This window comes from Amphiprion ocellaris, chromosome 1 (assembly GCF_022539595.1).
Source record: "Amphiprion ocellaris isolate individual 3 ecotype Okinawa chromosome 1, ASM2253959v1, whole genome shotgun sequence".
Lineage (NCBI taxonomy): Eukaryota > Metazoa > Chordata > Actinopteri > Pomacentridae > Amphiprion > Amphiprion ocellaris.
Window position 1 is genome coordinate 30,477,852 of NC_072766.1, and position 23,099 is coordinate 30,500,950.

The window sequence follows — 23,099 nt, forward strand, 5'->3', positions numbered from 1 at the left end:
AGCTCAAGAACAGTGCTTCAGCAGAGAGCTTCATGGAATGTGTTTCCATGGCCAAGCAGCTGCATCCAAGCCATACATCACCAAGTGCAATGCAAAGCGTTGGATGCAGTGGTGTAAAGCACGCTGCCACTGGACTCTAGAGCACTGGAGACACCTTCTCTGGAGTGACGAATCGCGCTTCTCCATCTGGCAATCTGATGGACGAGTCTGGGTTTGGTGGTTGCCAGGAGAACCATACTTGTTGGACTGCATTGTGCCAAGTGTAAAGTTTGGTGGTGTGGGGTTGTTTTTCTGGGCTTGGCCCCTTAGTTCCAGTGAAAGGAACTCTGAATGCTTCAGCATACCAAGACATTTTGGACAATTCCATGCTCCCAACTTTGTGGGAACAGTTTGCAGCTGGCCCCTTCCTCTTCCAACATGACTGTGCACCAGTGCACAAAGCAAGGTCCATAAAGACATGGATGACAGAGTCTAGTGTGGATGAACTTGACTGGCCTGCACAGAGTCCTGACCTCAACTCGATAGAACACTTTTGGGATGAATTAGAGCGGAGACTGAGAGCCAGGCCTTCTCGTCCAACATCAGTGTGTGACCTCACAAATGCGCTTCTAGAAGAATGATCAAAAATTCCCATAAACACTCTCCTAAACCTTGTGGACAGCCTTCCCAGAAGAGTTGAAGCTGTTATAGCTGCAAAGGGTGGACCGACGTCATATTGAACCCTATGGATTAGGAATGGGTTGTCACTTATGTTCATATGCGAGTCAAGGCAGGTGAGCGAATACTTTTGGCAATATAGTGTACCACAAATGTGCTCTACTGAAATCAAGTTGGTGATGTATTCAGCTAGATCATAGATCTTCTTTAGAAACGTGGTTTTAGCAGTGTGCGTTCAATAATTATTGAACTGGAATATTCCTCTTGTGCCAAGTACTTGTTTTTGATTATTCATAAGAGCAAATACTTTACTGTTTAGCTTAGAAATATTGCAGGTATTGAGAGGCAATATTTTTTTAAATCATCTGACTCTCAGGTGATATTGCAGAGGTATACTCAAATTTGCTTTATGCTGTATAATATATATGTCAAGTTACAGCACAAATCCGTTTGCCACGGTCAAAGATTATATTTGCATCGTAGCATCTGCAACAGCAAATGTTAATGTAGAAAACCTCCTGTGACAGCACTCATGGAAACAACAGTAATGTTTTTTTTTGTTTGTTTGTTTTTTTTTAAAAACAACTTTATTTTAAAACATGTTCAGCACCAAATATTCCACTTTGGGAAATACTTGAACACTCTACATACTACAGTTTACAAAAATGATCTACGGACATCACATTTGCTATCAGCAACTTACAGCAAAACAGTTGGAGAGTTTCACTCCAATTAGAATCACATTTTGTAAAATGTTGAACGTCTTGTTATGATGAAAAACAGTAATTAATTAAGTGTGGCTTAACTATAACACTTTTGCAGGTATCTTCATCTCAACTGATTGAGAATAAGACAGATGGAGATATAGGCAGGTGGCATCTCATCCATTCATCAGACAGGTATGACAGCAGAACTGGCGATAAAACTTCCTCTCACAAAGACGGTTGGACTTCACCATCTCACAGAACACCTCATCAGCTGACAGACAGAACAGAGCAGGAGACAATCAGCTTAACAATATACAGACTTTAGGTTCCAGTCTGCTTGATTGACTGAATGATATCCTTTATTTAACCACAGAAACACAACTGAGAACAACATTCTTATTTATAATGCTGTCCTGTGAGCACCTAGTGATGAAAAGTACACAAGTACAAAAAATGTATAGTCAACATTCACTATGTAGATTACACAAGGACAGAGCAGACACAACATCATTCAAAAGAAGCTTTAACTGCTTTAAGGCTAAAAATGTGTCTACCCAAAGAAAGTCTTGAAGCCTATTTAACCTATGAGGAGCAGAATAGGTAAAGGCAGTTAAAAAAAAAACAAAAAAACAACAAGCCACCATGTTGGTCCAGTGCCTATACAGGACTGGTTTCTGTTGAAGGTAAAGTGCCTGTCATGTTTCCCAATATCGCACGCTTGATAGGCATGTCACTAGCAGGCCACTAGGTGGTCACACAACAGCCGTTGTCTGCACAAAGGTAAACCAGTTGAGCCAAGAGCTTATAGTGTACACCACTTAAAGCTGTTTCCATCTGTTAAACCCTTTACTAACTGTAATGTTCACTTCTGGAGATGCATCAAACCAACATAGTGCCTCGGTGGTAAACTTTCTCTTGCATTACGAAAACAGTTCAGCGAAAAGTATTTCTGGAAAAATCTGGGGCGAGAAATAAGCTGTGCAGTTGCTGAATCAGTCCTTATTTTGATTCAACAATGGCTAGTTGAGAGGTTTTACAAAAGTTTTGTGAGGCGTCAGACTTCTGCTCGACCTGCTCATTTGCAAAAAGTTGAGGTCTAGGCTACTTTATGCAAATGAGCTGCAGACAGCTAGCAGGTGATGCTACCAAATGCAGTGCAGGGCATTTCACATAGACAATCAATGGAAAGTGTTCAAATGACGGATCCTGTGGACACGAACCATTAGACCTAGTAACATTTCTGTATCACTTTCAACACAACACAAGCTGAACTGAGCCATCACATTAATGGATAGACACACACAAGGATTGGTATTTTGATTTGTGTGAAGTGGTTTGAAGGATTTTTACACATTTCAGCACCAATGTTTGTCTGAATACATCACAGAGACATTTGATACAGTCGCTATGAAAAAATCAGAAAATATCTTTTTCAAGAACTTTGCTCTACAATTTCAAATATATTAGGCAACTAAATGTAATGTCCATAATAATAAAAGCTTACTGTAATTAAACAGACAAAAACAGCTTAAAGATTACCAACACTCACCATTCACGAATGGAATGAGTGTTTTTCCACACAAGATGTTAAGGGGAGCTGAAGTTCGTTTCTTCCAGCTGTTTGTCACTATTGCCTCATAGTTTCAGTCACAAGGCAGACTGGAAGACACAGGGGTTTTATTCACAAAAACTCAAAAATACTAACAAAAGCCCACTAAGGCCTGAAGTCACAACTTAGTCAGGGAGGGGGGAAAGGCGGGCTCCCTGAAACGTCCTTAGTTTTTGTTTGTTTTATTATTGTTAACATGAAGTTCACATACAGAGAAACCATACAGAGAGGAGGTGAAAAACCTGACAGACTGGTGCTCCACCAACAATCAAGAGGAAAAATAGATACTGGTGGACTTCAGACACTGCTGAAGAACTGATCCTGGTCCAGTCTACATCGATGGTGAGGTCGTGGAAAGAGTCTCCAGTTTCAAGTTCCTGGGGACCTGCATTTCAGCAGACCTCTCCTGGTCAACACACACATCCACTGTCATCGGTAATGGACAACAACATCTGTTTTCCCGAGGAAGCTCAAGCAAGCCAGGCTGCCCCAGAACATCCTCTTGAACTTCTACTGATGCACAGTGGAAAGTGTACTAACATACTGCATAACAGCATGATATGCCAGTTGTACCAGGAGTGAGCAGAAAGCGCTGCAGAGGGTCATCAAGAGGGCCCAAAACATCATTGGAACTCAATTGCCAACTGTTGAGGACATTTACCAGGCCTGATTTAAAAACTGGGCTTCCCACGTCATCCATAACACATCACACCCTGCTCACCACATATTCAAACTCCTCCCTTCAGGCAGGAGATACAAGATAATTCACACACACATCACCAGAACAACTTTTTCTGTAAAACTTTTAAACTGCTGATAAACTGCTGAACACTGCCTGAAATAGGCTTTAATTAGTTAACATAAAATAGGTCAGACATATTATTGTAAACCCTTTCAGACATAGGTCATTGAAGCTCCTTCTGTAGAACAAAGTGTGTGAAAAAAGTATGTTGTGATTTTGGCAAACTATAATGTTTCTGTTATGTTTTGGATACATATTGCTGCTAAAATGTGAAAAAAATTCTTTCTTAAATTACTTTACACAACTCAAAAGAGCTCTGCTTGTGCATACCTATCTGTTATTATGATGGTAAGATTTGACTTGAGCCATGTCGAAAGTGTCAGAAATCTTACTAGGTCTGACCAGATGAGTGGCCATGGTGCAGCCAAACCATTCAGTTCCTGTCAGATTAACAGAACAGAGTGCATGTCTGAAAGGAGTATGTGAGAACTGTGGTGTTTCCAGTCAAAATACAGAGAAATAAATTCTTTGCACTTGGTTATGGAGAAGATACAAGCCTAATGGAGGTCATTCACAGCCGCTCTTTTCTAAGACCTGAAATCCTACAGTGGCTGTAGAAGAAGCTCACTATATCAAACAAGAACATTTGTGAATGAAGCTGATGCAATTTCTAACTTGAAACTTACCATTATTACAGGATGCATTCGCTATACAAGTCCTGCTGATGAGACTGTACCCTGCTTTGCATTTGGTGCATGTTGTTCCGGGACCACTGCAACTCAGACAGTTTTCTTCACACCTGAAGACACAGAGTTACAGGAAACCTGCAGACCTGAGCTGAAATTATCAAATTCTTAGCAAACACATATTTATTTTTCTTATACAAAGAGGAAAAAACTTTGCTCAAGCAACTAAATTATCATTAATTTTACTTCAAATAAAATTTGAAGTGAAGCTGTTGTATTGATCTAACTTTGCATCAGACATCAGAAAATGTCTGTTTTGCATATTTAATGTAACTAAGACAGGGCATCCAAGATGCATATTTGACAGTAGAAGTTAAGCAAATTAAAGCATTTTAAAAGAAATTAGCAACCTGTGGCACATCTTATGAGGAAGCCCTGCTGCCTCTCCAGAGAAATATCCAGGAGTGCAGTCCTGCACACACCTCCACTCCTGCTGCAGGTAACCCCCAGCACACTGGATGCACTCCTCCTTACCTGGCCCTGGGAAACACAGACAAGATCAAAACAAAATATTATATCTATAACTTCTGTTCTCTGAAGAAGACAAATGAGGGACAATACATATATTATGAGATATCATGCCCTCATGTGGCCTGACTGAAGACACCTGTAGTCATGCCTTTGAAGCAGATGATCTGTGATGACGTGTGAGGTCCTGCCTGCATATAAAAGCACTTGTCATCACAGTCACCTCTCAGCAGGACAACCAGTTGTACCTCATTCCTCTCCTTCAGGGAACACGGAAGTTATAGAAATACATTTTCCTCCCCTTTCAGTAGATTCACTCGGTTTACACATATATTATGATACAAGTATACACGCCCAGCAGAGCAACCACCAAAGGATGTCTAATCTGCAGCACACTAGTGCATGGTGGACCCAGCAGAAATGACAGAATGAGCTGTCATACCCACAGTTAGGGTTGCCACCCGTCCCTTAAAATATGGAATCGTCCTTTATTTGACAATAAATTGTTCCGTATTTTCATAAATGCCCCATACACGTCTGTCACACAGTCATCAAAACTGTATAATGAACAAAATAAAACACAGGAAATATTAAGGGCAGCTAATTTCATCTTTGTAGGACCTATGTAGCGAGGACCCGATGTGAGGTCCAGCGGATAGACCTCAGACTTCTCTGTGTGTCTGGTCCTGCCCGGTCCTGTCTCTGGTTGCCTGGTTACAGACGCTTCTGTACCGCGCGTTTAAAAAAAAGTCTACAAGCGAAACTCCACCAAGCAAAAATGTTTACAAAACTACAGACGTGAGTGGGAAGACTGGAACCCCTGGCAGTGGGTAAAAGGCAAACTGTGTTTTCTGTTGCTCATGGACTGGCTGAAGTAAGGCAGCATCAGGGGACCAACATGTAAGAAACATGAGAACAGAGAGAACCCAACCAGCAGGTCACAGTTTATCATCTAATCGTCTCCTGAAGTCCATAGTGTAAGGGACATCATGATGTGATCAGCTAGATTTCCTGCAGTATCTGGTTGCTAATTTACCAGAGGATGCTTATAGTCATGATGATGTGGTCATAGACTCTACAGCCTTTTAGTGACTCAATAAATGCCTAAGTTGTTTATTTTTTTTTATGGTTTTTAGTTTTTAATAAACATTTATTTAATAGCCTATATGTAATCAATAAATGACCTTTGCCTATCTAAAGAAAAACTCAGAACTCTGATATGTTAACAGGACTAAACAACTAAATCAATAAATACATGCATACACATATAAATAAGTCAATACACTAATTGTGTTAAGATAAGATTTAGATGGGAAAAAATGTATGTAGAGAATTTCTTTGTCCAGTATTCTGCATTCAGTTGTTTATGTTTTTGCAGAATCCAGTATTGCACACTGGTTGGTCATTACATTTTATTAGTTTGGTTTCACTGTTTAAAATGAGGCCACTTCTTTTCAGACAGAACCTGTGATCATAAAACAATACAAAATTCTTAGTTCCGTGTTAATAAAGCACTTAAAGCTTTAAGTATGGCTAAATGCTTTTTTCAAAATTAAATATATCACTCCTTGGGTGGTAGTGGCCCCAAGTTCAGTAAAGTTGGAAAGATATTCACAGATTCAGACTTCTGGCATCAATAACTCTTTAGATATAGGTTGTCAAAACATAAACGATGCCTCTTTCCCATCGTTGTAAGGCAGACAATGTGCTACATGTCCAGTTTAATCAACAGTAGCTGTCTTTCAAGCTGAGGAAATAACATTGATGTCTATGTGCAGCCGGCTGTGAACAGGTACGGTCTGCAATTGCAAAACCGCTACAACAGCGAAGAGAGACACAAATATTCAATAACTGCACTGTTATACTCTGTAGTGTCTCCAAAATCACTGCAGCCTTCATCTGGCTCCTGTTGACACCAATGTTATTCCTGCAACAAGGCTGGGCCCTGTATCTGTGACAAGCTCTGCTCTACGGCTAACCGCGGCTGGTCTGCGCTTCCTCTCTGTCTCATCTGCTCGGTCCGCTTCCTCCCATGGGTATTTTTGTTTAGTTCTTCACGTGTGTGTGTGATTTTTCTTTATTCACCTGGTGACCTCTCCCTGGACCCTGTTCCTCCCCTCCATTGACACACCGCCACATGGTAAGCCTGCCTCTAACCCTTTGCACTTTCCCTCTCCTTGTTTTTATCTCGTCGTTTTAATTGGTTTTAAATTGATTGTTAAATAAAATTTGATTAATTGTATGGGAACAACATGTCTCCTGCTTCGTGATATACGAACCTGTGTGCCTCAGACAACTACTAAGAGGCAGACTTTCCTTGGGGGGCTTTCCCCCAAGGCGGTGTTGTCGAGCTCAGCTTAAGAGCTACTGGGCAATTTGACCCTGGCCCTGGCTCTAAGCTCTCCCCATATTCTGCAGCCCTCCTAGCTGCTACTACTACTCGCCACAGAAAGGTAAACACATTCATGCAAAGTGGCGAGTTCTGGTCTGTTATGGAAATGAGCAGAGGGCAGTGAATGTTTACCCTGGGGCCAAAGAGATCCACTTCTGCGCTGTTGAACCATTTCTATATGTGAGATACCACCAGTGGGTGCAATCTCTGTTCTCTCACCAGGGGATTCTAGAGAGAAGGTCTGCACCCTGATTTAGGTGACCAGATACATGGGTGACTCTGATAGACAAGAAATGAATACTGCACCACTAGAACAGAGTGACACCATTTTAACAGGGCAAGTGAATGGTTCATCCCTGCTTGTTTAAAAAAAAACCAAAAACAATACAATTAAATTCAATATTCTGTTTATAGCACCAATTACAATACAGATTGTTTCAAGGTGCTGTACAGAAATCATATGCCTGTGAAAAACACAGCTGAATTGTCTGTTCTGATCAGAGCATGCTGACATTTTAGACCCTAGCAAAAAATACTGCAGAGGTAAGAAAACCAAAAGTAGCAGTAGCTGCGTCACAAAAAAGCACATAATTTCAATTTCAATTACAATCTTATTTTTATAGTGCCAATTACAATTCAGATTGCCTCAAGATGCTTCACAGAACCCATATGTCTGAACCCCCAGAGCAAGCCCTAAGGTGACAGTGGCAAGAAAAAACTCCCTTCTAACGGGAAGAAACCTTGAGCAGTTGAGAGGGACCGAAGAGGTAGAGGGGGATGGAGAGGGATGGGACAAGAGGGGGGTGGGGCACGAGGAAAGGTATAACACACATTGGGATACATGCATGATAAGAATAACATAGATGATACATACAAAGTACAAGCCAACAATGAAACTGATTCCTAAGTTTACTGTTATGGTGTAAGGCTCTGCCATTAAATATACTGCATATATAGCTGGTAGTAAGATGCAAACAGTGTGTAGATGAGCACATCAAGTATAGTAAGGATGATGCAGAGTAGATTGGTGGAAATGGGCAGCTGGAAGTAGTGGGCTGGAGGAAAGACAGCAGCAGCATCCCACAGTGGACATAATGGAGACTAAGCCACAGTAACCACAGATCAGAAGCATCCAACTTTGGGACCAGGGACACTCAGAGAAAGGACACAGGGGGACAGAAAGTGAATGAAATGAAATAATAGTATATATATATATATATATATATACTATATATATATATACATATATATATATATATATATATATATATATATATATATATATATATATATATATATATATATATATATATATATATATATATATATATAGTAAATACATAGGTAAGGAGGGAAGGGCGCAATGCATCGAGAGAGGTACCCCCCGCAGCCTAGGCCTATAGCAGCATAACTAGGGGCATAACTAAGGAATTTCGAAGAAGAAGTCAGTTATGCCCCATACATGCAGACTCCAACTAACCCCCTCAGGGTCACCCAAGTCAGCCCTAACTATAAACTTCGTGAAAAAGGAAGGTTTTAAGCCTGATCTTAAAAGTGAGAGGGTGTCCGCCTCCTGAACCCAAACTGGGAGCTGGTTCCACAGAAGAGGCACCTGATAACTGAAGGCTCTGCCTCCTATTCTACTTCTGGAAACTCTGCGAACCACAAGTAAGCCTGCAGTCTGAGAGTGGAGAGTTCTGGTAGGATATTATGGTACTATAAGTTCTTTAAGATATGATGGAGATTGGTCGTTAAGAGCCTTGTATGTCAGGAGAAGGATTTTAAATTCTATTCTAGACTGAGCAGATAATGTTTACCAGACATTCGGGACTGGTATTTATTCAAGATGGTGACCCTGTTCACACTGCCCGGATGACTCAGCAATAGTGTTCTGAGCTACCTGGCTTTCTATGTAAGGAGGAATGGCCACCAAACTCCTCTGATCTCAACCCAATTGAGAACTGTTGGGAAAAGTCTGAACAGTTGTATCTTTACCAGTCCACCACCGACTACCATGAAACTGCTCAACTCCAGGGCTGTGCGGGAGTGGGGGAAGATAGAACCATCCACACTCAAGAACCTCGTACATTCCATGCCTGAAAGACTGAACAGCGTGTTCAAAGTGAAGGGGGAAAATACTGGTTCTTGAATAAATTGATTACATTGCATATTCAGTCTTTGAGCTTTGTTTTTCTGGGGCAAACAAACTTTTGGAACATGGTGCAAACTCGGAGAGGAGAGGGTCATGCTGCCGTTGTCTTTCCCAGGACTTTTTCTAGAAACAGGACCCATCTGAACATCAAAGCTGGAGACAGTACTCACACGCCTCGGGCTATGTCAACACTCTCTTGGTATGGACAATTTCCAGATATAGCATATCCCATACTATATATGTGTAGTACCGTGAACCAACCAAAAGGAAACTTTCAGGAGCATAATGCCTTTTGGGAGTAAGTGATGAAATATTCTAATATCTGGAATCTCATCAACTGGAATGTTTGTATGCTGCTGCTTCTGTGAAGGCACTGTAGACACTGTGCATACCTGACAAACACACTGACCTGTACAAGTCCAACAAGAGGAATGGCACGGGCTGCATGTCATCTCCTCCAGATGGAAAAAAGTTCCATTGGTGCAGTCAGGAACACAAGTCATTCCTGTCAGACTGAAAAAACCAAACCACATTATAATACCCGGTTTTAAATCAAAAGTTCAAATATAAATGGTAGCCTGACTGCCTTTACATACCTGTAGCCTTCTCTGCAAGCAGTGCATCTGTCTGCAAACCTCAGACATGTCATACAGGTGTCATGACACTTTACACACTGTTTCTGATCTGGCATAGACAGCATGCACAGGCATCAATATGAAGGTGGAAATAACAACATTAAGTTATTTTACATGTACTTATTTCAATGAAAAATCTCTTGAGTTACAAAGTCTTCAGGTTGAAATAAGGATTCAATGGGAAACCAGTAATTATACTTTGAGAAGGTATAATTAAAGCATTTCTCACAACAAAAACATTGTGTATTTGCTTGATGTCTAACAAACATGTTGAATGCATTTGTTCACTCAAACAATTGCAAAGTCTTGGTTTTTAATATTTTAAGACCTCCATTGTTTACACTCATGTTTGGAAGCTGAGCACTTGCCTTCCTCCCTGTCTTTTGCCAGCAAATTACAAGCATCTGGCAGAGAACAGCATCGAGTAGACAAACCAGGGACTTTGTGGCATAAAAATTTGGAACATCACTGCTTTATTACTATTACTGTTGCAAATAAGGATCATATTTTTGTAGTATGAACACATCCAATAACTACACACGTGGACAAAATTGTTGGTACCCCTCGGTTAATGAAAGAAAAACCCACAATGGTCACAGAAATAATTTGAATCTGACAAAAGTAATAACAAATAAAAATTCTATGAAAATTAACAAATTAAAATCAGACATTGCTTTTGAACCGTGGTTCAACAGAATTATTTTAAAAAATAAACTCATGAAACAGGCCTGGACAAAAATGATGGTACCCCTAGAAAAGACTGAAACTAATGTGACCATTCAATCAAGGTCCTCTAATTAGCATCACAGGTGTCTAACAAACTTGTAATCAGTCAGTCGGCCTATTTATAGGGTTACAAGTAGTTACTGTGCTGTTTGGTGACATGGTGTGTACCACACTAAACATGGACCAGAGGAAGCGAAGGAGAGAGTTGTCTCAGGAGATTAAAAAGAAAATTCTAGACAAGCATGTTAAAGGTAAAGGCTATAAGACCATCTCCAAGCAGCTTGATGTTCCTGTGACTACAGTTGCACATATTACTCAGAAATTTAAGATCCATGGGACTGTAGCCAACCTCCCTGGACGTGGCCGCAGGAGGAAAATTGATGACAAATCGAAGAGACGGATAATATGAATGGTAACAAAAGAGCCCAGAACAACCTCTAAAGACATCAAAGGTGAACTCCAAGGTCAAGGTACATCAGTGTCAGATCGCACCATCCACCGTTGTTTGAGCCAAAGTGGACTTCATGGGAGACGACCAAGGAGGACACCATTGTTGAAAACAAATGCTAAAAAAGCCAGACTGGAATTTGCCAAACTGCATGTTGATAAGTCACAAAGCTTCTGGGAGAATGTTCCATGGACAGATGAGACAAAACTGGAACTTTTTGGCAAGGCACATCAGCTCTATGTTCACAGATGCAAAAATGAAGCATATCAAGAAAAGAACAGTGTCCCTACTGTGAAACATGGAGGAGGATCTGTTATGTTCTGGGGCTGCTTTGCTGCATCTGGCACAGGGTGTCTTGAATCTGTGCAGGAAACAATGAAATCTCATGACTATCAGGATATTTCGAGAGAGAAATGTGCTGCCCAGTGTCAGAAAGCTTGGTCTCAGTCGCAGGTCATGGGTCTTGCAACAGGATAATGACCCAAAACACACAGCTAAAAACACCCAAGAATGACTAAGAGGAAAACATTGGACTATTCTGAAGTGGCCTTCTATGAGCCCTGATCTAAATCCTATTGAACATCTATGGAAGGAGCTGAAACATGCCGTCTGGAGAAGGAACCTTCAAACCTGAGACAACTGGAGCAGTCTGCTCATGAGGAGTGGGCCAAAATACCTGCTGAGAGGTGCAGAAGTCTCACTGACAGTTACAGAAATGGTTTGATTGCAGTGATTGCCTCAAAAGGTTGTGCAACAAAATATTAAGTTAAGGGTACCATCTTTTTTGTCCAGGCCTGTTTCATGAGTTTATTTTTTAAACTACCTCTGTGTCAGGCTGGCTGCTGCCAGGCCGAGATAGTGCCCTCTCCCTCTTTCTCCACCCTCTTTCCCTTTTTAGGTTTGGTTCAGCAGTGCAGTGGCAGTGGCAGGTGATCCTCATCTTCAAACTTCATCAGCTGGTACAGGAGCAGGTGGTGTCTGCCAATCAAGTCCCTCTCTCGCCACAATATAATCAGACGCCACTCACCTCTCAGTGCCGGATCGTGGCACTGCCAGTAACAATTCACTGCTCGTTTCTCAAGTCACAGAATTTGTTCTCATGCTGCTCTTGGTAATGCTGGTTGTCCTCCTCTGTTCTAGTTCTGGTTCCACCTGCTCCGTTCCTCCGGATTCCGCCGTCACCTCCAGTCCCTGCACCATTCAGCGGTCTGGAATCACTCACCTGTGCCGTTTCCTCTCTCCTGGCGTCCATCCACACTCATCTGTTGCTGCATCTCACCATTCGCCATCTGGGCTCCAATCTGTCAGCCAAGAACCATCTACCACCACTGCTGTGAACCTAGTCTAGATTTTCATTTGCTAATTTTCACAGAATTTTTATTTATTCTTACTTTTGTCAGATTCAAATTATTTCTGTGACCATTGTGGGTTTTTCTTTCATTAACCGAGGGGTACCAACAATGTTGTCCACATGTTGTAATTCTCAGAGTCACTGAAAAAGGGTATCAGGCTTCTGATACCTGGTAAATATCTGATATTTAATCAATAAAAGGCCAAGTTAATTTGGTCTGTAGTGCAGACATGTTGACTTACTCTCATCAGCAAAGTAACCCGGGGGGCAGGTGCTGATACAGCTGGAGTTGAGTGTGCTGAGGTAAAGGCCTCTTCTGCAGGAGACACATGCTGAACGACCTACGCATTTCTCACAGCCTTTACTGCAGCGTCTACAGCGGCGAGACTCTATGTCCTGGTAGTGCCCCAGTGGACAATGGCTTACACAGGTTCTACACACATACAAGAAGGTGCAAGGACACTCAGCTTACAGTAGAATATGGGCTTATAGTTATTTCAGAGCTGGTCTTGGTAAACAGATCATTTCACTGGCTAAACAAACAAAACTAGTTTGAGCTCAACAGCAAACATTCAAAAACTATAGATTTTCCTAGTTAAGTTTGCTTCCATAAGCCACATTTAAACAGGTATGTCTTTACACTTTATCTTCTTTGGTTCCATTGCCTTCTGCCAATTCTTACCTGTTACTTTTCAAGCTGCCCAAGGTAAAGTGGACACAGTGGAGGCAATGGGCAGCATCTGGTCCATCACAGCCTTGGTCTCCACACTCGCTGTGGCATGGTCCTTCATAAACACCACACTGATTTTTATCATCAAATTCATCATCATGTGTAAACAAAGACATTTTTAAATGTATTTTAATTGTTTAATGAGATTTTTTTTATTTTTCATTTCACTGAAAGATATACATAATACACTGCCTGGCCAAAAAAAGTTGCCACCTGGATTTAACTAAACAAATAGGTAATGATAATTACTGCAGTGATGAATATGTTTCAATTTGCAACAACTTATTTAACCCTCACTGATGCAGTGAGCCTCTCAACCATGTTGGAAGACATATTTTCTGATCATGGAAAGGTTGTTAATCTGTCTCAGAAGGGTCAAATTATTGGCCTGCATCAAGCAAAGAAAACAGCTAAGGAGATGTCTGAAACGATTAAATTCGGGTTCAGAACCATCCAACACATTATGGAAGGATAGTTGTGAACCATCATCTTCAAAGAACAAATGTGGTTGGTCATGTGGTCTGATGAGTACAGATTTACCCTCTTCCAAATTGAAGGCATCAGGGTAAGAAGAGAGGCAGATGAAGTGATGCACCCATCATGGCTAATGCCTACAGGCCTGTTGATATTAGGGTTATGATCTGGGGTTGGTCAGATTCAGCAATGCTATGTTTCCAAAGAATGAGGTCAGCTGACTACCTGAATATACTGAATGACCGGGTCTTTCCATCAATGGCGTTTTTCTTCCCTGATGGCACGGGGATGTTCCAAGATGTCAATACCAGGATTCATGGGGCTCACATTGTAAATGAGTGGTTCAGGGAGCATGAGACTGCATTTTCACACATGGATTGGCTTCCACAGAGTCTAGATCTCCGCCCCACTAAGAATCTTTGGGATGTGCTGGAGAAGACTTTGCGCAATGGTCCGACTCTCCCATCATCAATATAAGATTGTGGTGATAAATTAATGCATTGCTGGACAGAAATAAATGCTGTGACATTGCAGAAGCTGATCGAAACGATGCCACAGTGAATGAGTGCCATACTCAAAGCTAAAGGCAGTCCAGAGTATTAGACCACCCTTGTTTTCTTCAATTTCATGTTCAATCAATGTCTGACACCACTAAAGGTATATTACCCGAAGAACACAATGAACATGACAAAAAATGCAACTGATTACATAAAACTCCATGTCCTATTTGACATGATTAAGCTTAATTGCATTTCCAGGGTATAAAAGAAGCCATTTCATGCTATGAGCAGCACTGCACATGTAAAGGCCTAGAGTGGTTTCCTGCTTACATTCAAGCTAGAGCACAAGTCAGAAGTTGTCAGCTCTCACATAATGCCTTCTCACATAATGCCTAAAACAAAAGAATTATGTGAAGCCACAAAGGCAGCCATCTTGGCACTGCTGGAAATTGTCACGAGTGAGAGACATGTAGCGAAAAAACTGAAGATCTCCAAGACAGCCATTCATTACACCAATAAAAATCAAGCCGAACATGGTACTACCAAATTCCTAGCTGGTCGCGGCAGGAAACGTCTTTCTACCCCACAAGATGACCGTGCACTCATCTGTTCCTGTGTAAGGAATCGTCATCAGACCTCCAGGGACCTTAAAAATGAGCGTACACTGTCGAGAAATGTGACTTGTTCAGCATGGACAGTTCAAAACTGACTTCTTGAAGCTGGTCTGAAGTCACACAGGGCATGGAAGAAGCCTTTCATCAACGAAAGGCAGAGGAAAGCCTGGTTACTCTTTGCTGGGGATCACAAGGATTGGACTGTTGATGATTGGGCTAAGGTTCTCTTCAGTGATGAATCCAATTTTCAGTTGATGCCCACTCCAGCCAACTTACTGGTTAGGAGGAAGCCTGGAGAAGCCTACAAGCCAGTCTGTCTTGCCCCTACAGTAAAACATGGGGGTGGATCAGTGACAATCTGGGGTTGTTTCAGTATGGGTGGAACAGGGCAAAGAGTTGTTGTTGCCGAGGGCGACCAGCAGAGGTCAGGTTTTCTCCAAACAGCAGCTCAGTAAAACAGTTTCTTCTCGTTTCTACGTCACGTCTGCGGCTACAAACCCATCAAATTCTGGCGTTTCGTGCAGCAGCGACGCCTCAGCAGGTCCAGCTGTTCCCTGAAGGTTCCCTGGAGGTTCTCTGGAGGTTCTACTGTTGGCTCCGCCCCTCGTGGTTGAGCGTCGCTCTCTCCATGCGTCTGTACCACGACTTGACTTTGGTGTTTTTGTGGGAAGGGCGAAAGAACCAGGTCATATACAGGGCTACTCTTGAAAACAGTCCTCTTCCATCAGCTGGAAAACTCTTTCCTGCCTCCAATGACTGGATTTTCCAACAAGACAATTCCCCTTGCCACACAGCAAGGTCAGTTAAAGCCTGGATGGAGAACCAGTACATTGGAACCATGCCTTGGCCTGCTCCATCACCAGATCTAAATCCAACTGAAAACCTGTGAAAAATCATCAAATCCAAAATGGAGAACCACAAGCCCAAAAACAGGGCAAATTTGTTTGAATTAGTGCAACAGGAATGGGTTGCTGTGACAGCAGAACAATGTCAGAAACTGGTGGAGAGCATGCCAAGATGCATAGCTGCAGTCATCAAAAACAATGGTTATGCAATCAAGTACTAACTCCTGTGTGTATCATGTGACTAAAACAAACAGAAGAGAAAACATGGAATTCCTAAAAGCACTATTTTTGGCAGCACAATGCCATCGCTATTGATGTAAGAACTTAAGTGATTTTGGTTATTATCCAGAAAACCATGGAAAATGGCTAGATAAATTTAACTCTTATGAGCTATTTTTGTTGTTATCATTATATTTGCCCAATCAAATGTACCTTTAGTTGTACCAGGCATTAAAATGAACAAGAAATTGAAGAAAACAAGGGTTATCTAATAGTTTTTTTCATGACTGTATCCAGGCTCCTTGCAGAGTGCAGACTCACTGAGAAAATCAGTGGTTAGGAAATATTATTTATTTTGTCAATAAGTTTTTTTTTTCATCTCTCACCACTGTACTCCTCATCCTCTTCCTCCTGCTGGAGCTCAGGGTCCTCCATTGCCTCCTGTGGTGTGGGGACCTCCAACATCCTTGAAAGAGAGTGCTGAGCACTGTAGTGCCGGTAAGGGTTCTGAGATGTGCCATAAAGGGTCAGAGTCCACTCTTTTAGGCTGCCTGTGCCAGGTAACAATGATAATGTTTAGAAGGATAGGCTTTAATAATAAAGCTGCAAGTTGATTATTATTAGTTGGATTACAGCGTCAGCTTCAAATATAGTGCTTGATTTAAATGTAAGTGTAATCCTCAGTATACATGTGTTGTTGCGCCTCACCCAGCACATCAGGGTTGCGAAGCTTTGAGGGTGAGTCAATAATCTCCATGGACCACGTGCCTGCTGCCCTCTCACCCCAAAAATGAACTGTCATGAACTCCCAATTCCTGAAGCCCTCATTGGAACTGTCAAACAACCTGTATACACAGTGAGGTGAAATGAGATGTCAAAAGTGTTAGAAATGTAAACTGTGTTTCTGCTTTTGTTTTGTTTGCATATTTTAAAAGGCATTTTTGTTTTTAAAAAACAATAAAGTTATTAATACTAAATCACTTAAATTTTAGACAGCGGCAGGTGACGTTGCTACAAAATGCCGAAAACTCTTCTCAGAATGATCTTCCATGCAGTATTACAGTGGCCACTGTACAATTTTCACAGACTTCACAATGGACAGTTTTCACACAGACTACTTCTTGAGTAGGAAAAATTCCCTTTAAAAACTCTAGCCTGTGTATGCTGAGGTATGTACACTAATCATTTACCTCTACCTTACATCTGGTTCTGGAAAGTCAAAAGTAAAATGTGTTTTTAGTGTTAATGATTCCTGCCTATTGCCAAACGTGAGCTGTGTTAGGCTCCAGTGCTTTTCTACAAAATAAAGCAGGTGTAGCTATATCAATGATCAGGGTTTGCAATCTGTTGCCATATATTTAAAAGTTACTGTAAAAGTTAGATAGAGTGCATACTTCTGCGCAGTAATGCCACGGCTGCAAATATCAAGACATGTGCAAGTCTTCTAAAACAACAACATGTCTGTTGTTCAGGGGCAACTTTAATTAAAAACTCCCATATCAGAGATCTTCACTTTCTCTTTATTGACAGGCTACGTATCACAGGCTTTTAAGGTTACTGTAATCAAACCACTTCTGGAAAAGCCTACTCTGGATCCAGGTGTTTTAGCCAACTATAAATGCATATCCAACCTCCATTTTATGTCTAAAACTCTTTAAAAAGTTGTTGCAAGCCAATTTTTTGACAATATGCAAAGAAATGGTTTGTTAGAATAGTTTCAGTCAGGATTTAGATTGTATCATAGTACACAGACAGCACTGTTTCTTACTTGTTCTGCTGGATCTCAATGCTGCCCTTGATACAGTTGATCACAGCATCTAATTACAGAGACTAGAACATGTTATTGGGATTAAAGGAACCACCAATTGGTTTAAATCATATTTATCAGACAGATTTGAGTTTGTTCATGTTAATGATGATTCTTCCACCCACACCAGAGTTAGTTATGAAGTTCCACAGGGCTCTATATCCAATGTGTCCAATATTATTTATCTTGTACATGCTCCCTGTAGGCAATATTATTAGGAAATACTGCATACTTTTCCATTGTTATGCAGATGACATCCAGCTATATTTATCTTTAAAGCCAAATTAAACCAATCAGTTAGTCTAACTCCAAGTATGTGTTCAGACAAAATTGAGGTTATTGTATTTGTCCCCAAACACCTCAGAAACACACTATCTAACCAGATAGTTCTTCTGGATGGTATCGCCTTGGCCTCCAGTTCTACTGTGAGGGACCTTAGAGTTATTTTTGATCAGAATATGTCGTTCAAAATACATATAAAACAAGTTTGTACAACAGCTTTCTTTCATCCAAGTAATATTGTAAAAATCAGGAACATCTTGTCTCAGAGTGATGCTGAGAAACTAGATCATGCATTTATAACTTCTAGGCTGGACTGTTGTAATTATTTATTATCAGGATGCCCAAATAACTCTCTTCAAAACCTCCAGCTGATAAAAAATGCAAGAACCAATAAGAGAGATTATATTACCAATATCACCAAGATTCACTTCTCTTCATTGGCTCCCTGTAAAATCCTGGATAAACATCCAAATCAGGTGACTGGTGCAGGAATTACAACACATTTTATATGTGCCCAACACCTTTTTAAGGGACTAAAAGTAATTGGACAATTGGCTGTTCCATGGCCAAGTCTGTGTTATTCCCTCAATATTTCATTTACAAGGAGCAGATAAAAGGTCTAAAGTTCATTTCAGGTGTGGCATTTGTGTTTGGAATCTGGTGAGGTCAACTCTCAATATGTCAAGTATATATGACAAGTCCAAAGAGCTGTCACTATCGGTGACAAAAGCCATCATTAGGCTGAAAAATCAAAACAAACCCATCAGAGAGGTAATTCCTACACCATTCACCATTTGGAAATAAATACCCTCAAATTAAAGCTGAAAGTCTGCACTTCAAGCACATCTTCATTGTTTCATCTCAGATCCTTTGTGGTGGTGTACAGAGCTGACATGCTGAAATTGTGTCAATGTCCAACTATTTATGGACCTGACTGTAGCTTCCCAGAAACTTATGAAGCTAAAATATCTATCTACTTTCCACAAGATTTTTTCTAAGTTTTTATTCGTAAGTGTATTATGATGACAACAAACTACATCAACAGGGACGATGAAGAACTCAAGGTAAAGCTGAGCAAAGAGAAAAGTTGAGATATGGATACAGTAACAACACCCGTACAAAAACAGCTTTGATAAGTGAAGAAGGCACTTCACTTTAACAGGGATTCAACCATAAGATAAGTCTCTTTCCATCATCTGGAAAATCTCAGGTTGATTATTTAAGATTCCTATGGTCAGCCTTTTTATTGGATGAATGGTTCCCAGAAATAAAATAAATCTTCATAGAATCAATCTGAGGAAGAAGATTTTAATAAATGAAGCAAACACCTCACAGTAATTCAAAATCTGACGAGTTAGAATTTGCATGACTACAGAGGAGATATTTGACATTTTGGGACATACCTTGTCATGGCCACCTCTCTGTTTATAGCAGAGGTCAGAAAATGGTGATAATAAACTGGGTTAGGTACATTGTAACATAACATGTAAAATTTCAACAACAGCCAGTCTTACACAAAACACCATTGCAGTAGTTTTAATGTTAACTGTTGTAATAAAGAAAACTGTTAAAACCTGCATAGATATAGAGCTGAAGGATATTTTAATGAAAGTCCAGTGCTTCATATTTAGTTGCACCTGCAGTGTCCATTGCTGTGTGTAGTAGAGCTCTCACCTCTTGGCCAGTAACTGAGACCTTGTCCCAGATGGAGAGATGAGGTTGATCTCCAGGTCTCCTCGTCGTGGGTGGACAATCAAGACCTTGACCACCACATGCTCCAGGTAATCCACATGCTGGTCAGGTTCTTCTGAACATCCAGAGGTGGTAATGCTGCTGTTCAGGCTTTGGCCAACATGGACATGGCTGAGACTGCCATAAGCATAAGCATTATGCAGACATAAGAGGTGGAAATTACCCTCCCACATGTCCTTTACTGATTTGTAGTGTGTGTTTGCAAGATGCAATAATGCAATTGAACAGTGTGTGTATGTTTCACGATGAATGTGAATTATTGTGCTAAGTTTTATCTCAAGTATTCAATTGTTCACTAAACTCTTGATCAATAGATAAATTAGGTGTTTTCAACACCTGTGCAAGTGCGTGTGTCTGGTTATGTGTCTGGCTGTGTGTGTAATTGTGACTTACAACACTGATTGGCTCTCCATTTTTTTATTTAAATTTTTCAAAAGATATATACATGGGTGTATACATTATATCCCCATATACAGTCAGGTCCATAAATATTTGGACATTGACACAATTTTCAGCATTTTTCTCCCTGTACACCTCTACAATGGAATTAAAATGAAACAATCAAGACGTGCTTTAAGCACAGAATTTCAGCTTTCATATTTGAGGGTATTTAGATCCAAATCAGGTGAACGGTATAGGAGTTACTTTTTAACGGAACAAAACAGAACAAAAGTAATTGGACAAATTAACATAATCATAAATCATATTATCACTTTTAATATTTGTTTGCAAATCCTTTACAGTCAATAACACCCAGAAGTCTGAAACCCATAGACATCACCAGATGCTGGGTTTCGTCCCTGGTGATGCTCTGCCAGGCCTCTACTGCTGCTGTCTACAGTTCCTGCTTGTTCTTGGGGCATTTTCCCTTCAGTTTTGTCTTCAGCAAGTGAAATCCATGCTCAATTGAATTCAGGTCAGGTGACTTGGCCATTGCAGAACATTCCTCTTCTCTGCCTTAAAAAATTCTTTGGTTGCTTTCGCAGTATGCTTCAGGTCATTATCCATCTGCACCATGAAGCACTGTCCAATGAGTCACAATGCATTTGGCTGAATATGAGCGGATAATTTTGTCTGAAACACTTTAGAATATATCCTGCTGTTTTTATCAGCAGTCAAATCATCAACAAATATAAGAGAACCAGTTCCAGTGGATGAATGTTGAGCAGTTTCTTCCCTTCTCCCTACTCTTCTCTTCCCATTCTGGTACAAGCTGATTTTTGACCCATCTGTCCATAGGATGTTGTTCCAGAATTGCACAGGCTCTTTTACATGTTTTTTTTCCAAAATCTAATCTGGCCTTCCTGTTTTTGAGGCTCACCAATGGTGTACAACTTGTGGTGAACCCTCAGTGTTCACTCTGATGAAGTCTTCTCTTAATTGTTGACTTTGCCATTGATACACTCACCTCCTGAAGTGCATTCTTGATCTGGTCAACTGTTGCAAAGGGGTTTTTCTTGACCAGCGAAAGGATTCTTCTGTCATCCACTACGTTTGTCTCTCGTGGGCTTCCAGGTCTTTTGGCATTGCTGAACTCACCAGTGTGTTCTTTCTTTTTAAGAATGTACCAAACAGTTGATTTGGTCACACCGAATCTTTTCACTCTCTCTCTGATGGGTTTGTTTTGATTTTCCAGCCTAATGATGAATTTCTTCACAGAGAGTGACAGCTCTTTGGACTTCATATTGAGAGTTGACCTCATAATATTCCAAATGCAAATACCACATTTGAAATGAACACTAGACCTTTTACCTGTTTCTTGTAAATGAAATAATGAGGGAACAACACACCTGGCCATGGAGAAACTGAGCAACCAACTGTCCAATTACTTTTGGTCCCTTAGAAAGGTAGAGGGCACAAATAAAATGTGTTGTAATTCCTACACTGTTCACCTGATTTGGATGTAAATACCTTCAAATCAAAGCTGAAATTCTGCACTTAAAGCATATCTTGTTTCATTTCAAACCCATTATGGTGGTATAGAGAGCTGAAATGCTGAAACTGTGTCAAAGCCCAAACCTGACTCTATTTGTTGCCCTGATGTATGTTCTTGAAGTATCTCTTCAGTAAATACGATATATGCACAAAATCAGTGCACTTCACTGCTATTTCTACTTTATATATAATTTATGTTACTTTCACCATTTTATTTGATGTTTTTTCTGTCCACAAATTTTAAAATATTTCTGTAGTTTCTTTATATTAAGGTTTCTGTTTAACTGACAGTTTTGTAAAGCAGCGGTCACATAACACAGAAGTTGTAGCTAGACTTTAACACAATACAAGAAGAACGAAAAACAGCAGCTTTATTTTTCATAAGACTGGGGGAAGCAATATCTCCAGTGATTTCAAATAACATGCCATGCCATTACAAAGCATTGGGAAATTACTGCCACCACTACACATCAAAATATCACACTGTCCCTGAAAGTAAAGATGTGCAGTTCTCACACTGTGCTGAAAGCTACTGATTTTTTTTCTAATGGTTCTAGATGGATTGAATTTCTGAAGAACGCTCGCTACATACTGCACCTGGCTGGAGTTCACCTCACCTTGTGCGTTGCTCAGGTCTCTGAATGCAGATGTGCTGAGAAGGAACAGTCCTCCATTTTGCAGCCTCAAGCACCATGGCCTCTGCATTCACTAGGCCAAAACCATACAGGTGACTGACTGTGTGAATAGAAATAAAAACAAAGAGTGACATATGAAAGTTCATTATGCTCCTACAATCACCTACAGTTTCAGTGTTTCACATTTTCAAGTACTTTAGGCACCAAACCAATGCACAATGTCAGTATTAGAAGTAGAATGCAGTGTGCCTCTGTATCCAGCAGCATTGGTATTCCAGTCATCAGCTTTCAGGTGGACGGGTCTGGATGTCTTCACAAGAAGATGCTGTACATCCCTCCATGTGAGTAAAAGGCTGCAGAAAACAACACACTGCTTATTTGATTTCGACAGACTGACTCAGGACTCAGGACCATCTCGGTGTTAGTTCTGTTGGTCTGTTTAAATTCAATTTCTCTGGTTCAATTGAATTTTATTACTCTGCCAAGGAATCTTGGAGTTATGTAATGATTGGTGTACGTTTGTCTGTGAATATGTGAATCTGTCTGTCTGTCCTTGTGAAACATTACTCAAAAACAGACTAACGGATTTGGATGAAATTTTCAGAGAAAGTCAGAAATGACACAAGGACCACCTTATTAAATTTTCACAGTGATACGGCTTATAGTCTGGATC

At 40.6% G+C, this 23,099-nt stretch overlaps 1 protein-coding gene across 3 annotated transcripts in view; it reads right to left on the reverse strand.

Moving 5' to 3' along the window:
• Positions 1-1,220: 1,220 nt before the first annotated feature.
• The window catches only part of pcsk6 (proprotein convertase subtilisin/kexin type 6), a 49,269-nt gene continuing 27,390 nt past the window's right edge, over positions 1,221-23,099 (reverse strand). The window contains exons 10-21 of one of the 3 annotated variants that reach the window (XM_035953558.2): positions 22,676-22,779; positions 22,409-22,526; positions 19,779-19,973; positions 16,724-16,860; positions 16,402-16,566; positions 13,316-13,418; positions 12,876-13,066; positions 10,070-10,157; positions 9,883-9,986; positions 4,812-4,941; positions 4,402-4,514; positions 1,221-1,635 (exon numbers count right to left, since the gene is read on the reverse strand). In XM_035953558.2, the coding sequence (XP_035809451.1) occupies positions 1,538-1,635; positions 4,402-4,514; positions 4,812-4,941; positions 9,883-9,986; positions 10,070-10,157; positions 12,876-13,066; positions 13,316-13,418; positions 16,402-16,566; positions 16,724-16,860; positions 19,779-19,973; positions 22,409-22,526; positions 22,676-22,779 (1,546 nt within the window). In that variant the 3' untranslated portion in view covers positions 1,221-1,537. Of the gene's footprint in view, positions 1,636-1,719; positions 4,156-4,401; positions 4,515-4,811; positions 4,942-9,882; positions 9,987-10,069; positions 10,158-12,875; positions 13,067-13,315; positions 13,419-16,401; positions 16,567-16,723; positions 16,861-19,778; positions 19,974-22,408; positions 22,527-22,675; positions 22,780-23,099 lie in introns of those variants that run through there. The other 2 variants (XM_035953557.2, XM_035953559.2) reach the window with 2 other exon arrangements.